Genomic DNA, 20509 nt, shown 5'->3' on the forward strand with positions numbered 1-20509 from the left:
ACTTGGCCCTTTCAGCTGTTAAATTTTACCTCTTAGCTGTAAAATTTACCCTGTTACTTGTCTGACATAAATACATCTGTCAGCAGTGCAACATTTCTTCATAAAATAGGTGGAGTTCTGCATACATAGAATTTGTCTTCTTACAACCTGCCCTTAATTCAAAATGAGCAGGTACTTTTTTGCTTTCTTTGCTGTGTTGGGTCTGGCTTTTCTAGGTGTGGCTTCTGTGATGTGAGCCTATACTATTTTGTGGAGTATCTGTAGAAAATCTTCAATGTTATGTTTTTTTTTTTCCCACATGCAGCACAGTAACAGACTGAACTACTCCTCTTTATGCCTTGAAGATATTTAGCAGAGATGATCTTTCAGATTGCAAAATATGTGACCTTTGCACAATGCCATGGCTCATTTTTGTGGCCTGTAGAAAATTGCCCTGCTAACAGAGAATTTTCTCTCAAAGGATCTGGTCTAAAGGGTGCTATTAACTGAGAGGGATTAAACCAAACAGAAGAAATCTGGCAGGGAAAGTAAATTCCAAAGTTCCAGCCTTTCCATACCTGTATCAGTTGCAATGTGGCATTCTGGCCAGGAGACGATTCTTCAGTAATTCCCATAAGGATCTACAGAAGGATAATCATAATTCTTAATGTTTTAATTAATACATAACCAATAAATTTTCCTTCCTTGTCAAAGGTCCCAGATAACCATGGTGCCTACATACTCCTTGATGGGACCTTTCAGAGGACACATGAGTCTCAAAAGTAGCCGTAAGTATTCACATTATTACTTGAAAAGTGGCTAAGCACTTCAATTTTGGAATAACTGCTTAAATATTATGGCACTATTAAAAATACATATATTATTATTGAAATAATGTAAAGTAGAAAAGTCCTTCTAGTATCTGCTCTATATCTCACTGTCTTAATTTAGACAAACAGCATTCCTGTTCAGGATGTTTGCCAAGCACATGTGGAAGAACTGCTGGAAAGCTGTTCTGCCTTAAACTTCCCTTCTCAGAAATGCTGTTCCACTGTACTTTCTCCAAGTCCATATTCTCTCTTGTAGGAATTAACAGTTAGCAGTGGTATAAACTCTTTTCAGTATAGCAGGTCTGCAGTTATATTAGTCTTTAAAGAGTAAAATAATTGACATGTTACAGAGAACAGACTTTTACCCCAGTAAAAAGCAAAAAGCAGTGGCTTTGAATCAGCAGTCTAGTGAGAATCAAAGTCACCTCCTGTGTTTTTCAGAAGCTTGTTTTTTGTTTTCAGCTACATGGAAAAGGCATGTTTTATCACTGTCATTGTGTATCAGTCAAACTTTAATACTGCTACGACTGGATTTATGGTATGACATTATACCTCTAGACATGATATATTCTCCAGACATGATCTGCAGAGGTAATCTCTTGCAATTCAATCAGTGGAAACTAGGTAAATTAGTCATCACACAAGTACACATTCAGCACTATAATAAATTGCTAGGAAAGTCATTAAAAATTTGGAATTAAAAAATTAATCGTTGAGAGGCTTGTCACTGTTCTTTATTATTTGTTCTTGGGTCCTGATTTCCTGGAGATCTTTCCTCATATGTAGAAACAAAATATAAATGTATTGGAAGTACAATAGTCCTCTGAGTTTGGAAAGATTTCCAAAAGCAGACAATTTTCTGTAGATATATCTGTGCTCATATATAGAAAATGTTGAAACTCTGAAATGCTGAAAACTTGGATCAAGCAATTTTCTGAATATTGCAGCAAATGAGATCTGTGTAAGGCAGCAGAAAATACAGAACTTGGATTCTGTTCAAAAATGGGCTTAAGAACATTGCCTGTCTTTACAGCACACAAAAGGACTGTTTCAATTTGACTTGACATGTGTTTGCACCATCAACAGAGCCTCTTAACAGGGCTACTTAAAATTCCCAGTAGATTTCAATTTCTCATTTGCTTCAATTTGAAGTTGTTCAAAGAAAGCATAAGAAAAAATTGTTTGAAAGTGTAAACTTTCCAGTGAGCTCAATACTGGGAAATACTTAGTTGGACACCCCCTAAGTCTCCCCATCTCATTGTTTTTACCCTTAAAGCATTTTCTTTGAGAAAGGGATGTGCTTTTTCATGTCCTCTCTTCAGAGAGATTGAGACAAAAAAAAAATACAGAATAACTTGCCAAAGTTCAACAGAAAGTCTCTGGTGAAGAAAGGAATTTGCTTTTTTTTTTCCTTTCCTTACATAGGAATAACCACAATGTTGCTTATTGCACAATGTCAGTAATTTTCTGGACACAGCATAGAGTTAGATTTTATGAAAGACAAAAATTAGATTAAACTACTAGTGCCTTGTATATCTTTAGCATTTCAAATTTGGAGCAGTTATTAATTTTGAGAAGGATGTTCTTTTTATAAATGGATTTTCCCTCCCTTTTTAATCTTTGGATATTTTTTAGCTTATCACTTCGTTCTTCTGCCATGCTTTTTCACTGAATATATTGAAATCAGCTTGTCACTGCCAATCAGGGAAAGTTTTGGTGCATTTACCAAAATACTTTTTTTTTTCCCCTTAGTTACAAGAGCCTCTAGCTGCTGTGATTTAGGGCTTTGCCATTCCTTGAACTCAGGAGAACCACCCCATTTTAAACCAGCTAGGGACAGTGCTGGATGTTACTGAAGAGCTTGTTCCAGTTGTTTTTGCCAGCAGGAGGTTATAGCACAGCTGGAAAAATTAATGAAAAACAATTATTTTTAGAAGTTTTGGACTGAACAACTACAGGTCTCTAGCTTTAAAACAGAATAGTATTGATTTTAACTATTTTATTTCTTTATTATGGCATTGACACCCAAGAGTGGTTTCCATGAATAAAATTGGACAGGTAAAGACTCATGTTTAGAAAGTTTTTCAGCTTTGTATTTGTCTGCTTCAGGCATCAGATTCCATTGTGGTGCCTGTACTATCATGCTCAATTTTATTGAGACAAGAGGTAAATGCAGTTTTCCCAGAATGCTGCACCAAGTTCTCCATTCTTCATAGCAAACACGGAGTCAGCATTTCTGCTGATGTCTCTGCACCTGCTTGTGTGCTGGTGGAACCACTCTGGCTGTGCCTGTGTGTTCCATGCACAATCAGAATGGGTGGCCCTGGACCTGAACAGCCCCTTTCTGTCAAGGTGTCCTTGAACTGGTAATAATTGGCATTGACTCCATGATTCACAGGAGGCTGATCTATCCCTTTATCATATATATCATTATTAAGAAATTCATTGCTTTTATAGACAGTTACGATACACTTGGACTTAATTGGTCCTCCAATCCAAACACTATCACTATTGGCTAATTAAGAAATTACCCTTTGATAAACAAACTTCTATAATACATTCCATATGTTCACAATAAGAGGTGCAGTAAGTGAAGATAAGAATTGTCCTTCATTCTTTTCTGTGATCTTCTCATAGCCTTCTCCAGAAAGGCCTGGAAAAGTTATGTGTTGCTCTCTGTGGCCAGAGAGCTGTTGCCACACCTTTCTTTAGCTGGTCATGTTAGGATGTGCTGCTGCTCCCGGACCAGCTGTTGAAATCAAGCCTTCATGTCAATGCCCTTCTGGTAGACTTAGAGTCACTTGCAGGAATAACTCAGGGAATAATACTAAGTGAAGCAACAAATATAGCATCAGGTATCCTGTCCTGCTCTTTCTTATAGTGCATGTTCAAAAGTTGACACCATAAATTGAATTTATTCAAGCTCCTTGGCAGTGAAAAGCAGTGTGTATCACTGGCTCACTTTGGTAGGCAAGGGATAAGAAAAAGCAACACAGCAAGGATGCAGCCAAACTGAGATTAGAAGGATTGATTCCCAGACTCTCAACCCGAGGTCTCCTATTCTTTCAAAACACAATAAAAGCTATGAAACAAAGTTATTAGCTTAAATTGTACATTGGGCACATGAACAATGAAACAATCATTTATTTTGTTGGCTCAGAAAACCAAATTTGGATAGGGTTGGATGGACTGATTATCTCAGTGTAAGGGTCATTCTGGGTCTGTAGATGGAAAGTCAGGCACATTAGGTTTCTGATCTGCAGTATTCTGTTGATTTTTTTAATACTATGTGCTCGTAACTTTCCATCTACAAATCCTATTGGGAATTTAGAGGGTTTTGAGACAGAAATAATTTTTTTGTTTGGAAGCAGGTTGTAAGAAAATGAACTATCTTAGCCACACTGACAGGTTAAAAATTATGAGTAAATGCTTATCCACTTCTTAATTTCTTTTTCTGGGTTAATGAACCTAGATCAGATACAGAAACAATTTTTTTCTGAATCTGGGGAAGTCTGGCAAATTAGAGATTCAGAAGGTTGTCATGGTCAGTCTGTGTGTAACACAATTCAGTTCCGTGATGTGGTTCCTCTTCTGGCCCTACTTCTGTCCTTGTCTGTATCCAGTCCATTTACCTAATTACAGAGTGCTGAAGTTAGGTCTGGTATCATCAAGAGGTGAGATATCAAGGTGCATTTTTCAGTACCTTGTAATATTATCTAATAACACTATTGGCATTAATAATGGTATTAATGCTCTCTACGGATATTTAATATTCTCTAGTATTAAATCTTTCAGAAGGAAAATGCTTTTTATTTTATCAGATATTAAACAGTGAGATCCTCTCTTATTCTCCAGAGTTCAACAATATCAAAGGCTCATGCATTACTTATTGCAAGCCATAATTCTCAGGTACTCAAAAACATGGACACTGGGAATAATCTGCCACATGTTCATGTTAAATTCTGTGCTATTCTTACTTTTTGAAATAAAAGAATGAATACTGACTTGATGCTATTGTAAGCAGGAGAGGATAAATATTACAGTATTTTCAGAACTATTATATTACCTGAGACATTGTTTGTTCCACTGAATAAACTTAGATTTTTTCCTCTTGCAGCTTTTTCTCCTGGACCTTCCTGCAAACTCTCCAATCAGTATATCATTCAAGACCACATGGCTGCTCATTTGAAGAAATTGATGTCTGCTGAAGGTGAGTACAGTCTTTAATTATGACAATAATAATGTAGGTAAAAGGTGAAATCAGAGTCAAGGATATGTTACTTTCCATTATTTTTGGTTGGCTGCTGAATTTCTTCCCCTTTCTTTCCTCCCTCTCTCTGTCACTAACTCAACAGGAGTAGAATGATTTCAAAGTGAGGCACAAAATGATGTGCCCTAAGAGATATGTAGAACACTGAACTGGAACTGTAACCTTGTCTTGGGAGAAGCTTGGGAGAATTCTGACTGTTGAAAGATGTAAAGTCTATGGCGAGAAACTGTTCCACGAAATGACAAGTTCATGTTAGGAAGAGGAATATTATCTAATTCCCCTGTATTATTTTACTCATAGTTTCTGTTTAGGTGTATAGGTGTTTAGGCGGTTTCTGTTTCTGTTTAGGTGTTAGGCAGTGGACTAACAGGAAAGGTAAAACGAGAACTAGGGCAGGTATTTGTTTAACTGGGAGAAACCACTGAAGAGTAACAGTGGGGTTGCAGCTTTTGATTTTTAGAAAGTTACAGTATCAGTCCTAAGTAACCTAGAGGGAAGTTCCACTAACCACATGTAGTCATGTTCCTGAGGGTTCTTCAAATGCTCTCCTTACTGCAAATAGCCACAAATGACTAGAAAGAAAATTCAGAATTTAAAAAATGTCCTCTCAGTTGTCTGGATCTGTGTAAACTTCCAGGTGCTTCAGGTGCAGACAAAACAGGTGGCGTTGAATGGCCATAGCTGTAATTAGGTTCCTGCAAGACTTCCAGCCCTTGGGCTCCAAAGGCTTTCTGACCAAAAAATTCACTGATCACATGCAGTGAGCTTTATAATAACACAGGACTTTTGAACAATAGATTAGATTTCTGCTGTGGTGTTTTTGGGGTTTTTTTTGGTTTTTTGGGGTGTTTTTTTGTTTGTTTGTTTGTTTGTTTGTTTTTTGCTTTATCTTAAACTGCCTTGCTCAAATACAGTGCATCTTTTTCATTGTGGTGTTGGAATCACTCTTTGAAAGTTTCATGACCTCCACCATGCTACAGGTCATGACCATCCCACTCATATTAGGAGGTGGAAACTGGATTGCTGCTGTGTACTTTCATACAAAAGTGACTTTCACTTTTTCATGGCTAATGTCACAGAAACAGTGAACTCTAGGAACTGTAGAATTCACATCCTAGAGCTTTACTTATAAATATACAGAAGCATTAGGACTAATTAAGAGCAGTAAACACTGCCATATATAATTGAAATTTTATTCTTAACTGGTGAAGTCTAAATGAGGGAGTGAAGGTCAAAAACTAAAAGGAAAGTTACAGAAGTGCTTTGCAGTCTTTTTGTCAATTACATTCTTACAGCTCAGAAGAAACTACACAAAAGATATTCTTAGTATAAAAGGAGACAAGTGCTTTGTTCCCAAGCAGGTTTCAATTCTTTTTTCAAATGTCAGTCCGGCTCCTCTGCAGTAGAATTAAGTCAATCTGGAAAGAGCTCCTCACAGTAGGTGCTAATCAAAATTTCCAGTGGCTAGAATTTCTAATTCTTAGCTGCTTCACAATCTGAATTTACAGTTCTTAAAAGTCAGATTTGAAACCTTTAATCTTAAAACACTTATTTTACTTTTTATAGTGCTTCATCAATCACACAGATTTTCCTTGCAGAGCCAACTTTTACATACATATCAAAACCTGCAATATTGCAAGGATATCAAGGTTCTCTTCTGTACATACCTGATGCCGTGAAATGCTGATTTGCCACCTGCTCTGTACAGCTTCACAAGAGATTATAGAATTTTGTGCCTCTGAATAATCTGGTCAGGGTATAAAGGTCTTCTCCAGTATCCTTCCAAATATTCTCTAATCCTTTTTGAAATGCATCTGCTTTTTAAGCTACAACTTGTTTGGCCTCACTCCAGACAGTGGCCAGCCCTGCGTATCTAAAACGTTTGAGCACTTGTACAAACTACAGTTTGCTTTGACATTTGGCAGTAATCACAAAAATAAAAGATGGAAATTAAGTCAGTGTCCTTCAAATGTAACTGGAATACTGAGCTTCTAGGAGATTGCTTTTCCCTCTACAGTCAAAAATACTATTTCCTCATGCATCTCAGTTATATCCAGGGATATACAATTTGACAGAGAGCTCCTTACCACCCTTAACATCTTCTGTATGGACATAGGACTTAATGAAGGCTGAGGAATGCTTGATTCCTTGAAGCTTACTCCATTTAATCTTTTACAATTTAAACCAAATTACCACATAACAGAAAATGTGGTGTGCAAAACTGTCTGTAATTGCGCAATGAAATAGCTCCTTTTGCTAGGAAGATGATGAGAAACTGATGACCTTGAGCCTCAGGATATTTTGAATCACATCTTGGAGCATCAGTTGGCAGTTTCCCCTCTCTGATAGCAGCTGCATCCTTATCTATGAAATATAAACTTTCTGGGTAGCAGTAAATGCCAATACAAAATTAGTGCAGCTTTTGTTAAATTGTAAATTAAAATAAAGGTTAATAAATGTGGCCATACTGGCTCTAATTTCTATATATAAAGAGACATGGGTGAAAGCCACAAAAATCAGATCCAGATTAGATACTGAACCAGTAACAGCACTGGTGAGGTACTTATCTTATGCTTTTATGCAGCTAGAGACAAGGGGTCAAATCCTTAAATAGTATCATTGCAGCTGTACTTGGTCTAACCCAACTAATTTCATAGCATTTAATCTATGCCAGATTTTGAGAACTGACCAAGGACAAAGATAACAGAAGAAAATGGTGTTCATCAGTAGGGAAAAATTAGGATTTGGTGGTCAGTAGATCTGCATAATTTATTAATAATGCTAATATTATGCAGTCTGGTACTATATTCCCATAGGGAATTCAAAACCTTAAGATTATCAGTTTCATCTCTACCCATTTTGCTATGATTATTTGTGATGTCAGTGTTTCATTGGACTGAACCTACTTTTTGTTAATACAGCTGCTGTTGATTCATCTGCACCAAAGAGTTTGCATACCAGTGTTAAATGTGAGTAATTTTATTTGGGTTTGTTTTGAAAATAGGTCTGCCTTCATTTATTTGGTTTGGAAACACTTGTATTTTATGGTAAAGGTGTTCTGAAAAGGCATATATGTGCCGAAAATATGCATCCTCAGGGTTAAGATAATAGTATCTGGTATCTAATCTAGTATCTAACTTAATTGTATCCAGCACTTGGTTCCTGTCTGCACAGATACAAGCTAACCTGCAGAGTGTGGGACTTGCAGAAACACCTACTGCAAGCAAGGCTGTTGGAGTCATAAATTGCTGTAGTTTTCCAGTCCAAATTCAGGCCACTGGCCCTTTGAATTCCTTGCTATTCCACGCTGGGTTTTTCATTCCCCTAGCTGCTCCGTGTGTCTGTGAACATCGGGCACACGACCGCTGAAACAGGTTTTGAGGAATAAATTGGGCTTTGGTAAGAGAACGTTGTACTGCACCTTAACGCCACCTCTTGGCTGAAGCCTGCAGGATCCAATGTCAAGGCAGAGTCTCTCCTGCCCTTCCCTTCTTGATAGGAAGAAGATTGATGAAAAGGAGCCCGTTCATACATTTCCCTGGAAACACCACCTTCACTTTGGAATGAGTTTGGTTTCCCTCATTTATCGGGTTGTGAGGCATATTCTTCTTATCTCTATTCTATCTTATCTTTCTCTGATAATTACATACAAGGCAGGACACACACTTCCTACACAGACACCATCTGTTTTAAAATGAAATTCAAAAAGCTGGGAAAATTGAAGCTCCAGTTTTTCCACAGTGCATGCATAGTGGGAACCATGTATGTGAGACCTGCAGAGGCCCGTTGCTCTGAGCAGGGCATAACACACTCGGAAGCAAAGATGAGATGCAAGATACACACAAGTCAAGAAGTCAAACATAACCCTTGCCCACAAAGAGTCAGAAAAATGTATCATATGAGATCCTCATTAGACAAGAGCAAGAGAACGAGATCATAACACATTACAATCAAAACTTCCTTAACTTTGTTTTTTAACTCCTCATGCTCAGCAGAGTTTTCCTTTTTTATCAGAGCTGTCTTTTATATAATAATTCTAAGATTATTATTTTATATTAATCCCTTTAATAGTGATTGAACAATGCACTAATAATAGAAAGAAATGCCACGGAAAGTTTTCTGAGAACATTAGTTTGACAAAGAGGTGATCCTGGCATAGAAGTGCATAAGGAGTAGAATTTCACCTCCTTGAGAATATCAAGAGGACACAGAGTTTGTTCAGCTGGGTTTGCCACAGTAACAAGTGTTCCCAGATGATATATCAGAGGAAAACATTATCTGTGTTTCTTAAATTGCTTTCTTAGGAAGATACTCATCTTACTCATCTAAGCAGAATCAAATTGATTTGTGCAGTTTGTGTTAATTTAGAAGCCCACACTGAGTACAAGGTGCCTGATGGTCATAGGAGCCACAATGTGATACTCCCAGTCAGCGAAAGTGAGGACCCAATATAATTTTTGTCAGTAGTCCACTGGGGAGATGCAAATCACCTGTGTCATTTAATATTTATCTTCACTAAAAGATACTATATATAAGCTAAGTCCTTTTTCTGACAGGTTAGCTGCAGAAATGTCTGCCTCACCAAAAGAAATTTTATCCCTCAAGGAATAAAACTCAAAATTTAGAAGTCACAATGAAAATGTGCATCAGAACTTCTGTGTTCTGAAGTGTTAAGTAGGGCAGTAGCACAATGGAGGTACAATTGCTGTTTTTAGGGTTGATATGAAAATCATTAATTTATGCCCACAAAAATAGGCTTCTGTTTATTATTTACATAATCAAATATCATTTGCATAAACAAAATAAATTAAATCTGTTTTGCCAGCCTACTAGAATAATGGAAGGACAAAACTAATTTTCTGCTTAGTACAAGATTACAGGATTTTTTTCTTTTCATGTACAATTTTCTCCCACAACCATCTCCCACTACTACTTTTGCTAGTTACTAAATGTGGAGTGCTTTTAAAACTTTGAAATTTATTAGAACTTTGACAGGTACACATTCTGAAGCCATATATTTTCTTATCTGTTCTTAATCCATACACTCAGTTAGATATAACCTTGTTTTCCAAATGTGTGAACTGGAACTGTGCTGGATTTTTCCAAATGTGTTGATCTGTGTTGGATGCCACAAGTTTCAGTGATAGGCTGAAAAGAAAAATCAGGTCACTTGGTAGTGATGGAGACATACTAAAATCTGTAAAACTCAAGAGAAAGCTACAAAGATTTGTTCTGAGAAGCCAGAAGAAAATATAGAGTACAAGACTTTGTTTCATTTTTGAGAATGAATGCACAGCAGATAAAACACTGTAAAGAATTTGCTAATATTTCCTATAAGTAAACTGCACCATTTCATGAGGCATCTGTAGTGTTGCACTGTGGATTCAGAATTATACAAAGTGAGAGATGTGCAGTGGATAGGACTTTCTCCTGAATGTGTTCAGGTATATTTTGGATTTTCAGTTTTAAGCTTTGGAAGGACACTCTTATAATTTTTTTTACTTCATTGGGCTCTTCTAGATTTCATGAAGCTAATAATGTTGCAGTGGGTAGGAGTGCCATTGAATTAGCTGAATTTTTCACATAAAAAATTCTTCTAATGACCTCTAAGTATGGTGTGTAAAGAATAGCAAGTGCCAACTTTCATCAATTTGTGAGAATAGAATAGAATAGAATAGAATAGAATAGAATAGAATAGAATAGAATATTCAGGTGGAAGGGACCTACAATGATCATCCAGTCCAACTGCTTGACCAATGCAGGGCTGACCAAAAGTTAAAACCTGTTAATAAGAGATTATTCAAATGCCTCTTAAACAGTGATGAGCTTGGGGCATCAACCACCTCTCTGGGAAGTCTGTTCCAGTGTTTGACCACCCTCTTGAGAAAGAAATGCTTCTTGATGTCCAGTCTGAACCTCCTCTGGCAAAGCTTTGAACCATTCTCACAATTTGTATCACTGGATAAAATAATAGTGAAATGATGGTGAAATAATAGTTGTGTCTTTTTAATGTTAAATTAACATTCAAAATGCTCTTGAAATTGTACAAATTTATGACAAAAGTTAGGGAGAAACAGTTAAGATAAAGCTTCCTGAGCAGTCACTTCTCTCCAACATAGAGCTGGCTTTGTTGTAGCTGTAAAACTGTGTCTCCAATGTTCTTATGCTAAAAATCACTGGCCATTTTCCTGCTTCCCTTAAAGAATGGAAAAACATGTGTCTGTCCCATGCCTTAAGAATAAGTATATTAGCTGGAGATGCAGCAGAGATCAGGGATATGAGAGATACAGTTCATCATCACAAGTGTTCTTGTGGAGATAAAATTATACAGAGGTGTTTTAAGAGTCATGAGAACAGCATGATTTATGAGAGTACTGTGAAAACAGGAATTCCTTCACCATTCCAAGTGTCTGTGTAGGAGGATGTTTACATTTCTTACTCTCAGCAGAAGGCACACTTCCTAGAAAGAACATCTAATGAGTATGGAAAGAGGATAAGGTGTGCTGCTGAAGGCACCAGTTACAAGGTTTCAGAAGAGTGTCTCAGAGATCAAAAAGAAGAATTTATGTTCCAATGGAAATGTGAAAGTTCTGAGGCATTGTTTCTATCTGAACAAAGGAGAAAATTCAGTGTAATTTTGTTTGAAATTAGTGCTCTATTTATTTATAGAGCTCTGAGCCTGAGACAAACTTAGCTGTGGCATCCAGAACGTCCTTTAAATTTCTCAGTTATTAGGGATTATTAATTAACAATTAATATTAAGCAGTTGAATAACATTTTTGGACCTAGAAAGCATAACACAGCTCTAGAAATCTCTTTTAACCATCATTTCCATGTTACAATGATGTTCTGCCTCAGATTCAAGTTTGAGTCAGATCTCCTGAGGCTGATCAGCTCAGTAAGGGGAGCAGAAACCTTGGCTGATGTACATATGACTGTCCCAGATGAGCTGGCAGAAAACTAGGAAAAACACTCATGAAAGATTAATCAAAGCAGCCCCAAACAGGAGATCCATAAAAGTAACCCACAACTCATGCAGGACAATGAGCCACCCAAATCGTTAATCCTGCAGTTCTGAAAATCTCTTACTAAAGCTCAGCCCTTTGACTCCACCAAGTCCATCAATGCAGTGAAGTGCAGTGGTCTAAGTCACCCTACACGAATCCTCTTCCTATTCTCCCATTCCAGGAATGAGAGTGTGTCCACCAAGGGCTGCTCTCATGTATTTTTTTATCCTAGATTTGCAGTACCTGCTCTGCTTCCATTAGGAGAGTACTGGGTATCAGTCCAGCAAAACACACACACCAGCATGGAGAAAGTGTGCTCAGAACTGGTCCACCAAGCTAAAGAATCTCCTGAAGGAAGATCCAAGATAAATCTGCCTCTCTAAGCACACTTTCCAGTGTCCACAACCTTGGTCTTAAGACAAAGACATTCCTTCTCCTCTCTGTTGAGCTCAACTCTGTTGAGTTTGATTACCTAGTCAACGTCAACTACCAATGATGGCAAGATGAGCTTTTCAGGCCACTGTGTGTTTTACACAATTCCCTGGACTATTAAGAGTACAAGATATACATTTACCCAAAAGGCAATATAAGTAATATTTTATGTGAGTACATAAAGCCATGTGACTGTTTCTTGTTCACCTTTTGGGAAGTGTTGATCATATAATTGTTTCATATGCTATGACTAATTTTTATAAATATGATACCCAAACACAAAAAAAAGTGTACAGAAACATATGCTTAAGTAATTGGAAAAAGGAATAATAGCTTTCTTTAAGAGGAAATTTCTTTTTCCATGTACCAGCAGAGTATTTCAGTGGTTAGATGTGGTACATGCTGGTCTTTTTATAATCTGTGTTTTTCCCTTTATAATTCTCTGCATGAGACAGACATTAGTCAAAATAACAATTTCCATTCAGGTTTTAGCCAGTTGAAAAGGAAGTTGCTTTGTGATTTTCAAGCCCATAACAACTGTGAAAAAGAACAAGCTGTTTCTCCCAATGGTTCAAAGACACAGAAAATTCCAGAATTTTCTCCACAGTTTCTGCGAACAGAGTATACAATCAATTATATAAACATAATTTTATCCTTACAGATGAGGAAGCTCAGTTGTCATTAATTTTGGGCAATTGAACAAATCATTTGGCAATCAATGAAAATTAATGTATTTATATAGGCAAACATCAATTTTCTATCATTGCAGGTTTATGGAGTGCTAGCGAGTTTGTTTTTAATGAAAAAGTTTGTAGTCTGTAAAAAATAAATACATATACCACCCTCACAAGAGAGCTGCAATGAAGGGACTATCAAGTGTGTGACTACTGTGTCATTCAGCTGTTATCCACGATTAAACAACTTGTCTAGTTCATAAATTCTTCTTGTCACACTCCAAATCCCACACTATGCAGGCAACTCAGTTTGGGATCTGAGTTCCTTCACAGTACCACTGCACATTCCAAGATTATCTTCTGGGAGTATCTGCCCAAAATGTTGCACCAGCTGGAGCAGAGTAGATGAGTGTTATCATCCTCATTTACAGGGGACAAATTAAGACACCAGAGATTAATTAACATACCTGTGATCACCCTTGAGCTGGGAATTAAGGGATAGTTTTCCAAGTCCTGCTATAGTGTTTTAATCACCAAACCATCCTTCCCATCAATTTCAGAATCTATGCTGTTGAAAGGGGTGCTTTTAAAAAGGGAGGAAGAGTGAAGTGGGAGCTATTGGAGGATGTAGAGAACAGGAGTCTTGTCACAGCCATTGTGCACTGACTTCACCTTTTGCTGCCAAAGGAGAAAGCAGATTACTTTTTGCCTTCCTCCTGGAAAAATTCCTGTTAATGTCAACATGAGCATCCACAGTAGTAAAAGGTGCAGAATTTGGCACATGCTTAGAAAACAATGTGGCAAAGAACAACAGGCAGTGCCACTTAGAAATGTTTTCTTGCTTTATCTGGTGTTCAGAGAGATTTGCTCCCCTTTAAAACTGTTGTTATCTATTCACCTGATAGCATTGCAGCATTTAAATATTGCTCAAAACAAATCATGCTGAACCAAACCTTGGGGCTTAAAAAACACCCATGTCCTGTAGCTTAATGTGCCAACATAGGCTTTTTGTAAGGACAGCTAGCATAGAAAAGAGCCTCTGAAATAAAATCTAAGTATTTGAGCCTCACTTACCACTGTTTTTTGCAGAAGAAATGGTTTTCTTTGCACTGAAATGCCAAAATAAACAGTTCCCCCACCAGTCAAACTGTTAGCAGTGTAGACTACAGCACCTGGTCTCTAGATGTGAACTTCACAAGTAACTCTCCTTGTATCCCTGTGTATTGCACTAGCCAAAAATCTAATATTACATCAATTAAAAATAGCAGCAAAAATTGAGAAAAAATGAGGTTTTGGAGAAGTTGATAGGTAATCTGTGATGACTGATACATATCTCTGAGTTTCACAAATGCAGCAAGAATAAACTGCTGTGGTTATATAGCCTGCTTTTTTCCCTAAGTGTTCTCTGCATTCATTGCTATTTCTGAAAGTTGTGGAAAAAGGGTTCAGATGTCTGAACCTTGTTTATTTACATCCCACTTCTCATTAGAGTGCTCCAAAGGCTAACTTACCCTGCAATGAGGAACATATAACTCTCCTTTAGGATGCATTTGTATTGTTTAATTTCTGTTCTGCTTATGGGCAGTCCTAAGCAGGAATAAGTTACTTCTTAACCATCCTTTTGCACAATTAAATACATTCAGCTCCTTAAATCTGACTCTTTGGAGAGTGTTTTCCAGAGTTCGTCGTACTTATGGATCTTCTCTGTATCCTTTCCAATTTGTAAATGCTTCTTGAGTAGTAAGGTTTTAAAGTAGGATGTATATATCTAGCAATAACTGTTGAGGAAGAAGAAGTAAAGGCTTCCTGTACTTACACGTGAGGTTTCCACTCTTTATGGACAATGGTGTTACACTAATTTTGGCTCCACTGTTGCTGTGGGAAATTACAGGTAGCTGTTTGCCTAGAAGAAGGTATGGATGTTTTTTTAGTGACACTGATTCCCAGATAAGACTTCCCTTCTTTACGTAAGAGCCTGTCTTTTCACAGTGGAGATGTTCCATTATCCACGCTGAAAAGTATGCTGCTTCCCTACGTCTGAGCAATGCACATCACTTTGTTACAGTAAACCACCCCTTTATTATTCATGAGTTCCCAAACTGTAGTTATTCAAGTTTTATGAGAAATGATTTTATGTTTTCTTTCAGATAAATGAAAGAAATAATTTAATATTACAATATCAAAAGTGATCCCTGCTTTAGAAACACCTGCTAATTACATTTTCAGATCTTCCAATTCACCATTTTGTAAACACCTGTAATTTTGTCCTAATATTTTAGTCAAAATGCCATGCAGAACATACAGAACAAAGCCAGCAAGCTTACAGAAGTCTTTTAAACAAAAATCTTTATGTCATGTAACCACAATCAAAATCTTTTTTTTCTTATCTAGTTAGCATGGTTCTGTGTTTAACCTTTTTGACTGGTGCTGCTTACATTACTTACTTCAAATGAGTCTTGTAACAGTCTTTCAGTTGTTATGCTCAGGACTGATGCTAGCCTGGAATTCATTTACCATTTTTGCTTTTCTCTTTTCCCCACAGTCCTTTGAAATGTAGTTGTTGTTTCAAAAGTCGTCAGGAATTAAACATCAGCCAATTGTTTTAAAACTCTTGGTAGGAATTAAACAAGAACTCCCACTCTGAGTCAAGAATGAAAGCATGAGCCAAGGTGTGGATTCTATTTCTAACTATAATCACTGAGTTTTGTAACAGCCGATAAACAGCTTCAGAGAAGCCTCTTCTGGTTTAAATCCCATATTTGGGCCATAATGTTCTGCCTTAGACCCAAAAATAACCTTCTCTTTTAGGAGGCAGCTGTGAATGCAATCTAAGGTGTTTAACAGCCCTTCTTCCTATGTAGGATAGAGATAAGTAGACTTAAAAAGCACTGGATTTAAAAAAAAAAAAAATTATTTTGTTTCCTTCAGACCAACCAATATTATCAGCTAAGCTGCTTCTACTATATCAGGTAAGTTAGTGCCCACTCATTTTGTACAAAGGACTTCCACACAGCAGCAAAGGAAAGACAAGGTGTTTTATCAAATGACAAGCAACAAGAACTGCCAGGAAAACAGAGTGGGAGCTAAAGCATCTGATCTTCCTGTGGTTTACAGGGACCAGATTACAACCAAATCCCTTTTATTTTCTCTGTTTTTGTCACATTGACAAGTATAGATACCAGTACAAGTACCAGTGAAATTGTACTCTAGCACTGATAAATTAATGCCTGCCACAGTAGGCAGGACAATAAATTAACAAGCAAATGAGCTTAAGAGAAAGGCTATTGAATACATTTGCCTAAATAATTTCTGCACTGGCCACACTACATGATTCTATTCCCTGGGAAACAGTTCAGCCAGTTCTTAAACTCTTCAGCGAAGACATGAGATCAGAAGACAAGGGAAGGCTAATTTTAGCTTTTCTAAAAGAAAAAGAAAGCCCAAGCATCATGCAAAGTTTCCATGTTATTTTCTATTTTGTTCTTGGTCATTGCTGTTTTTAAAAAGCATTTGGAGAAAGGCATAATGGGCAGGTGGTTGTTTTCTCCTACAGAGAAACTGGAGAGTAGGCTGGAAACTGTTTCGGCAAGTAAATCCCTTAGCAGACACATCAGCAAACCAGGATCTGCTGTAGGACCCCTCAGTCAGTCTTACCTGGCTGTGGCACATACAAAACCCAGCACATGAAACTATCAGGAAAGGGGAAGGAGAGTTGTTATGAGACTTTCTTCCCAGGAGCTTTTGCTAACTCCTGAAAACATAAAACTAGAATGCGCTGGAATAGGATGTATTTGAATAGGCTTGCTGCCATGTGGCATGTTTATAAGTCATATTTATAGTCAAAATATCAGTGAAATACTAGACTAAAGCTTTTAAAACTTGTGGCTCTTTGACCTGGAACATTTTATTTTCTTGCCCTTGGCAAGTCTTGTTGAAGGCTCAGTTGTCCTGCCTCACCTGTGCCCAGACAGAAGGGAGGAGTGGCACGGATGTCACTTTTTCCTGAGACCTCCCAAGCCATTGGTACAGTCCTGAAAGAAACCTGGTGACTTGACTGGTGGCACTGTTGTGCAGACACCACACAAGCTGCCTTGCCTGATATTTTTCATGTGACTGCAGAATGCAAAGTCTTTAATGAGAATGGAGGGGTTCCTTTGATTGCACCCATGAAAACTGAGATAAATGAGGAAGGTATTAATCTCTGCATAAGAGCGATTGAGCAGGTACATTTTGTTATTTGTTCCAGTGAGTTGTACAATCCTGCTTCCCAGTCATCCAAATAGGATTTAGCATTGTCAACATGTTTTTCTTAATAGGATGGAGCTATGAATTCATGTCTCTGCAAGACTCGAAAGCCAGATTACATGTCACAGGAGACTATATATTGGTTTTAGCTGTCAGTGAAATGTGGTTTTTTCAATGAAATGGACACAGTCTTGAGGACTTGGACTGCGGGATGGTGTGCCCCATATAAGACCCCTCACAAACTTTGGAGGAACCATCCATTTAGAGAAGTATATAAGTGTTTTGTTTTGTTTTTAAATAAGATCCAGCTGTTTCTTTTCCAAAAGAAATAGTACTGTAGGGCTAACACCTGGTAACCCTCCCACTAATTCAGAAATTTTCAATACCAAATACAGGTTGGTGCATCTCCCCCTTCAAAAAAAACATATTTAGTAAGTGCTGCTTTACCAGGTTTCAGGTGTTATTCTGTGACATTATTAGTGAGATGGCCTCCAATTACACCCCTTCAGAGGAGGAGCTGTTGCTTCTCATTAGCAAAAACTTTGCAACATATTGTGAGGACAAGTTTTAGTCTCTTGCCACAGTAGCAATGTAAGGGGACCCTGGGCTGATCATGAACCAATTGTGAATTTTGACAGGAATAAGTCGTTATTAAACAAACCATCATGATACTACAGAAGTCACATTTCATCCTGAAGCCTTTCCAGCTCTCTAGAATTATATCTTCAAGTAGCCTCTGTAACTGCACCCAAAGGGGAGGGAGCAGAACACATTTCTTTGCTGGCCTGCCTGACAGTATGGGCATGTGCTACCATGTGCCAGAGCTCCATAGGACGAGGAAGTTCTGACAGAGCTGCACTTTCAACTCAAAATGTCATATGCAGCTCACAGGACCTCAGTGAACCCCACTTTATTGATATTTTGTGTGAGTCCCTAGTTTCTGCTAGAACTGGAGGGTGGAGGGTATTTTTTAAACATACCTCTACAAAAAGAAATCTTATTGCCCATCAACATTTACTTTCTCTCAGAGAAAGTATGGAAGTGCATGGAAGGAGAACAGCAGGTAAAAAGAGTTGAACATTTTGGTCATGCATCATTCCTGTTTGCATTGTTAAAATTAAAATAAAAGATGGTGAATTGTAAGAAGCTTTGCATTATACATATATATGCCCCTGTGGGCTTTTATGGTCTTGGGTAACTCATGTCTGTTTCCAACCCCTGTATTTTCTTATTATTACTTTATAATACTTAATATATAATACATTACATATTAAATTCTATAATATGCTGTATAGCAATATTGATTAAAAGAATAAGTCTTCTTATTTCTACTCTTACTTGCATATTTTCAGGAAGATCAGAAGGTCATGAAATCATCAAATGTTTTGGGTTGACAGGGATCTTAAAGATCATCTGGTTCCAATTCCTGTGCCATTGGCAGGGACACCTTGTATTTAATCAGGTTGCTCACAGCCTCACCCAACCTGGCCTTGGACACTTCAGAACTAGGCCATCCACAGCTTCTGTGCCAGTACCAAAGGGCTGAGTTTGTTTCTGTTCATTTTGTCTGTGAAAAACTAACAAAAGGGTCACCCTACTCTTCTTAGGCTGAGTTTGACCAGAACAGAATGAGGACTTTGTTGGAATTGCTGCCTGCACAGACCACAGTGACAGCCTGACTTTGGTCACCCAACTCTTAGTACGTAGACTTGGATCCTTACTCAACTCTCAGCTTCTCTCTAGGATAGGGGAAAGGATGCAAAGGGTGGGAACAAAATGTTTCCATGCTCTCATATCCCTCCAGTAGCTCATTACTGACTGTGTGAGTGATGTAAAGGAGTTCTGGCTCACACTGATTTCAAATTCAGATGTGTGCTGAGCACAAAAGCAGCAAAAGCCAACTGCAAAAAGTAGAATGATTGCCTACTGTGATTGCTACTTGGTATTAAAAGGAGGAGACAGAATAGTCTTTAGTGGCCAAAAATAAGAATGAAGAGCAATACTCTATGACCTGATCATTGACTTAAGAGGAACAGACTGTATTTTCATGTTTACATGCACAGACAAGGACCAGCAGAAAAGAGACAGACTAATTCAAATCCTCAAGAAATGCAAGAAGGATCTTTTACGTGGTCTTCCTGCCTCACCAGTCAAGTGCAGAAGTATTTCTCCAAACCAGCAGAAGGTATGTGATGTTCTGACAGCGTAAGACCTGTCACACTGGTGGCATTGAGCCACATAAGAAAGCCCATTTTCCCCTTAGTTAGCTGTGCTATATGGAGCACTCTATGGTGTGGGGAGTGCCTGTGGCACAGCAGTTAGATGTAGGTTTGTTCAGTGTGGCTTTTTATAGTCTAGTCAAGCAGAGATAATATTTGACTCTCAGTTTTGCCACCTGGCACCTGTCCTCCCACTGAATTGTTTCTGTCCCTACATGGCCTACAGTGACAGGTATCCATGTTATGGCTGTGTATATGTGACTAAAATGTGTTCAAGAAAACATGCTTTCAGGAGAATGAAATTCCAATATTTTTCTGTATATTCCCACATTTTGCATTGTTTTATGGTGTTCCCTGAATTTTAGAACATTACTTATTGGTAAAACCAAGACCCAAAAGTAATTAATCCAGTTTCTATGTATTCTGCCAGAGACCAGAAACTGGACAACCCCATATTAATGTGAGTAGACTTGTTCTTCACCAAATTCTGACAGTGGACCTCACCTCAAATTCTTGTAAAACATTTCATCCTACCATAGTCCAGTGTCTCTCTTAGGCAGAAATTCCTCAGCAGACTGTATTTAGATTGTAAGACTTTCTATAATTTGAGAATCATAGGGTGTTTACCACTAGATTTCCAATGAGATTGTTTACAAATATAATCCAGTTCAAACATGCATTATTTCATTTTGTAAAATCTTTCTCACAGAGAGGTGAATAGCAATAGACCACAATTTCACCTTGGTGGTATTTGTGAGGAAAGCAGTGGCTCTGTTTGACTTCAATCTCATGAGGTGATGCGGTGCTCACACCTGCATAGGCACACAAGGAGAGAGAACAGAAGATACCACTG

The 20509-nt window shown here is 37.8% G+C and overlaps 1 protein-coding gene across 1 annotated transcript in view; it reads left to right on the forward strand.

The window, feature by feature from the left end:
* The first annotated feature begins 566 nt into the window (after nucleotides 1-566).
* Nucleotides 567-20509, forward strand: part of LOC137470025 (spermatogenesis-associated protein 7 homolog) — a 35588-nt gene continuing 15645 nt past the window's right edge. Inside the window, exons 1-4 of the mRNA XM_068183007.1 lie at nucleotides 567-767; nucleotides 4927-5019; nucleotides 8001-8048; nucleotides 19501-19622. Coding sequence (XP_068039108.1) covers nucleotides 707-767; nucleotides 4927-5019; nucleotides 8001-8048; nucleotides 19501-19622 — 324 coding nt within the window. The 5' untranslated portion in view covers nucleotides 567-706. The remainder of the gene's footprint in view (nucleotides 768-4926; nucleotides 5020-8000; nucleotides 8049-19500; nucleotides 19623-20509) is intronic.

Source organism: Anomalospiza imberbis, chromosome 3, assembly GCF_031753505.1.
Source record: "Anomalospiza imberbis isolate Cuckoo-Finch-1a 21T00152 chromosome 3, ASM3175350v1, whole genome shotgun sequence".
NCBI lineage: Eukaryota > Metazoa > Chordata > Aves > Passeriformes > Viduidae > Anomalospiza > Anomalospiza imberbis.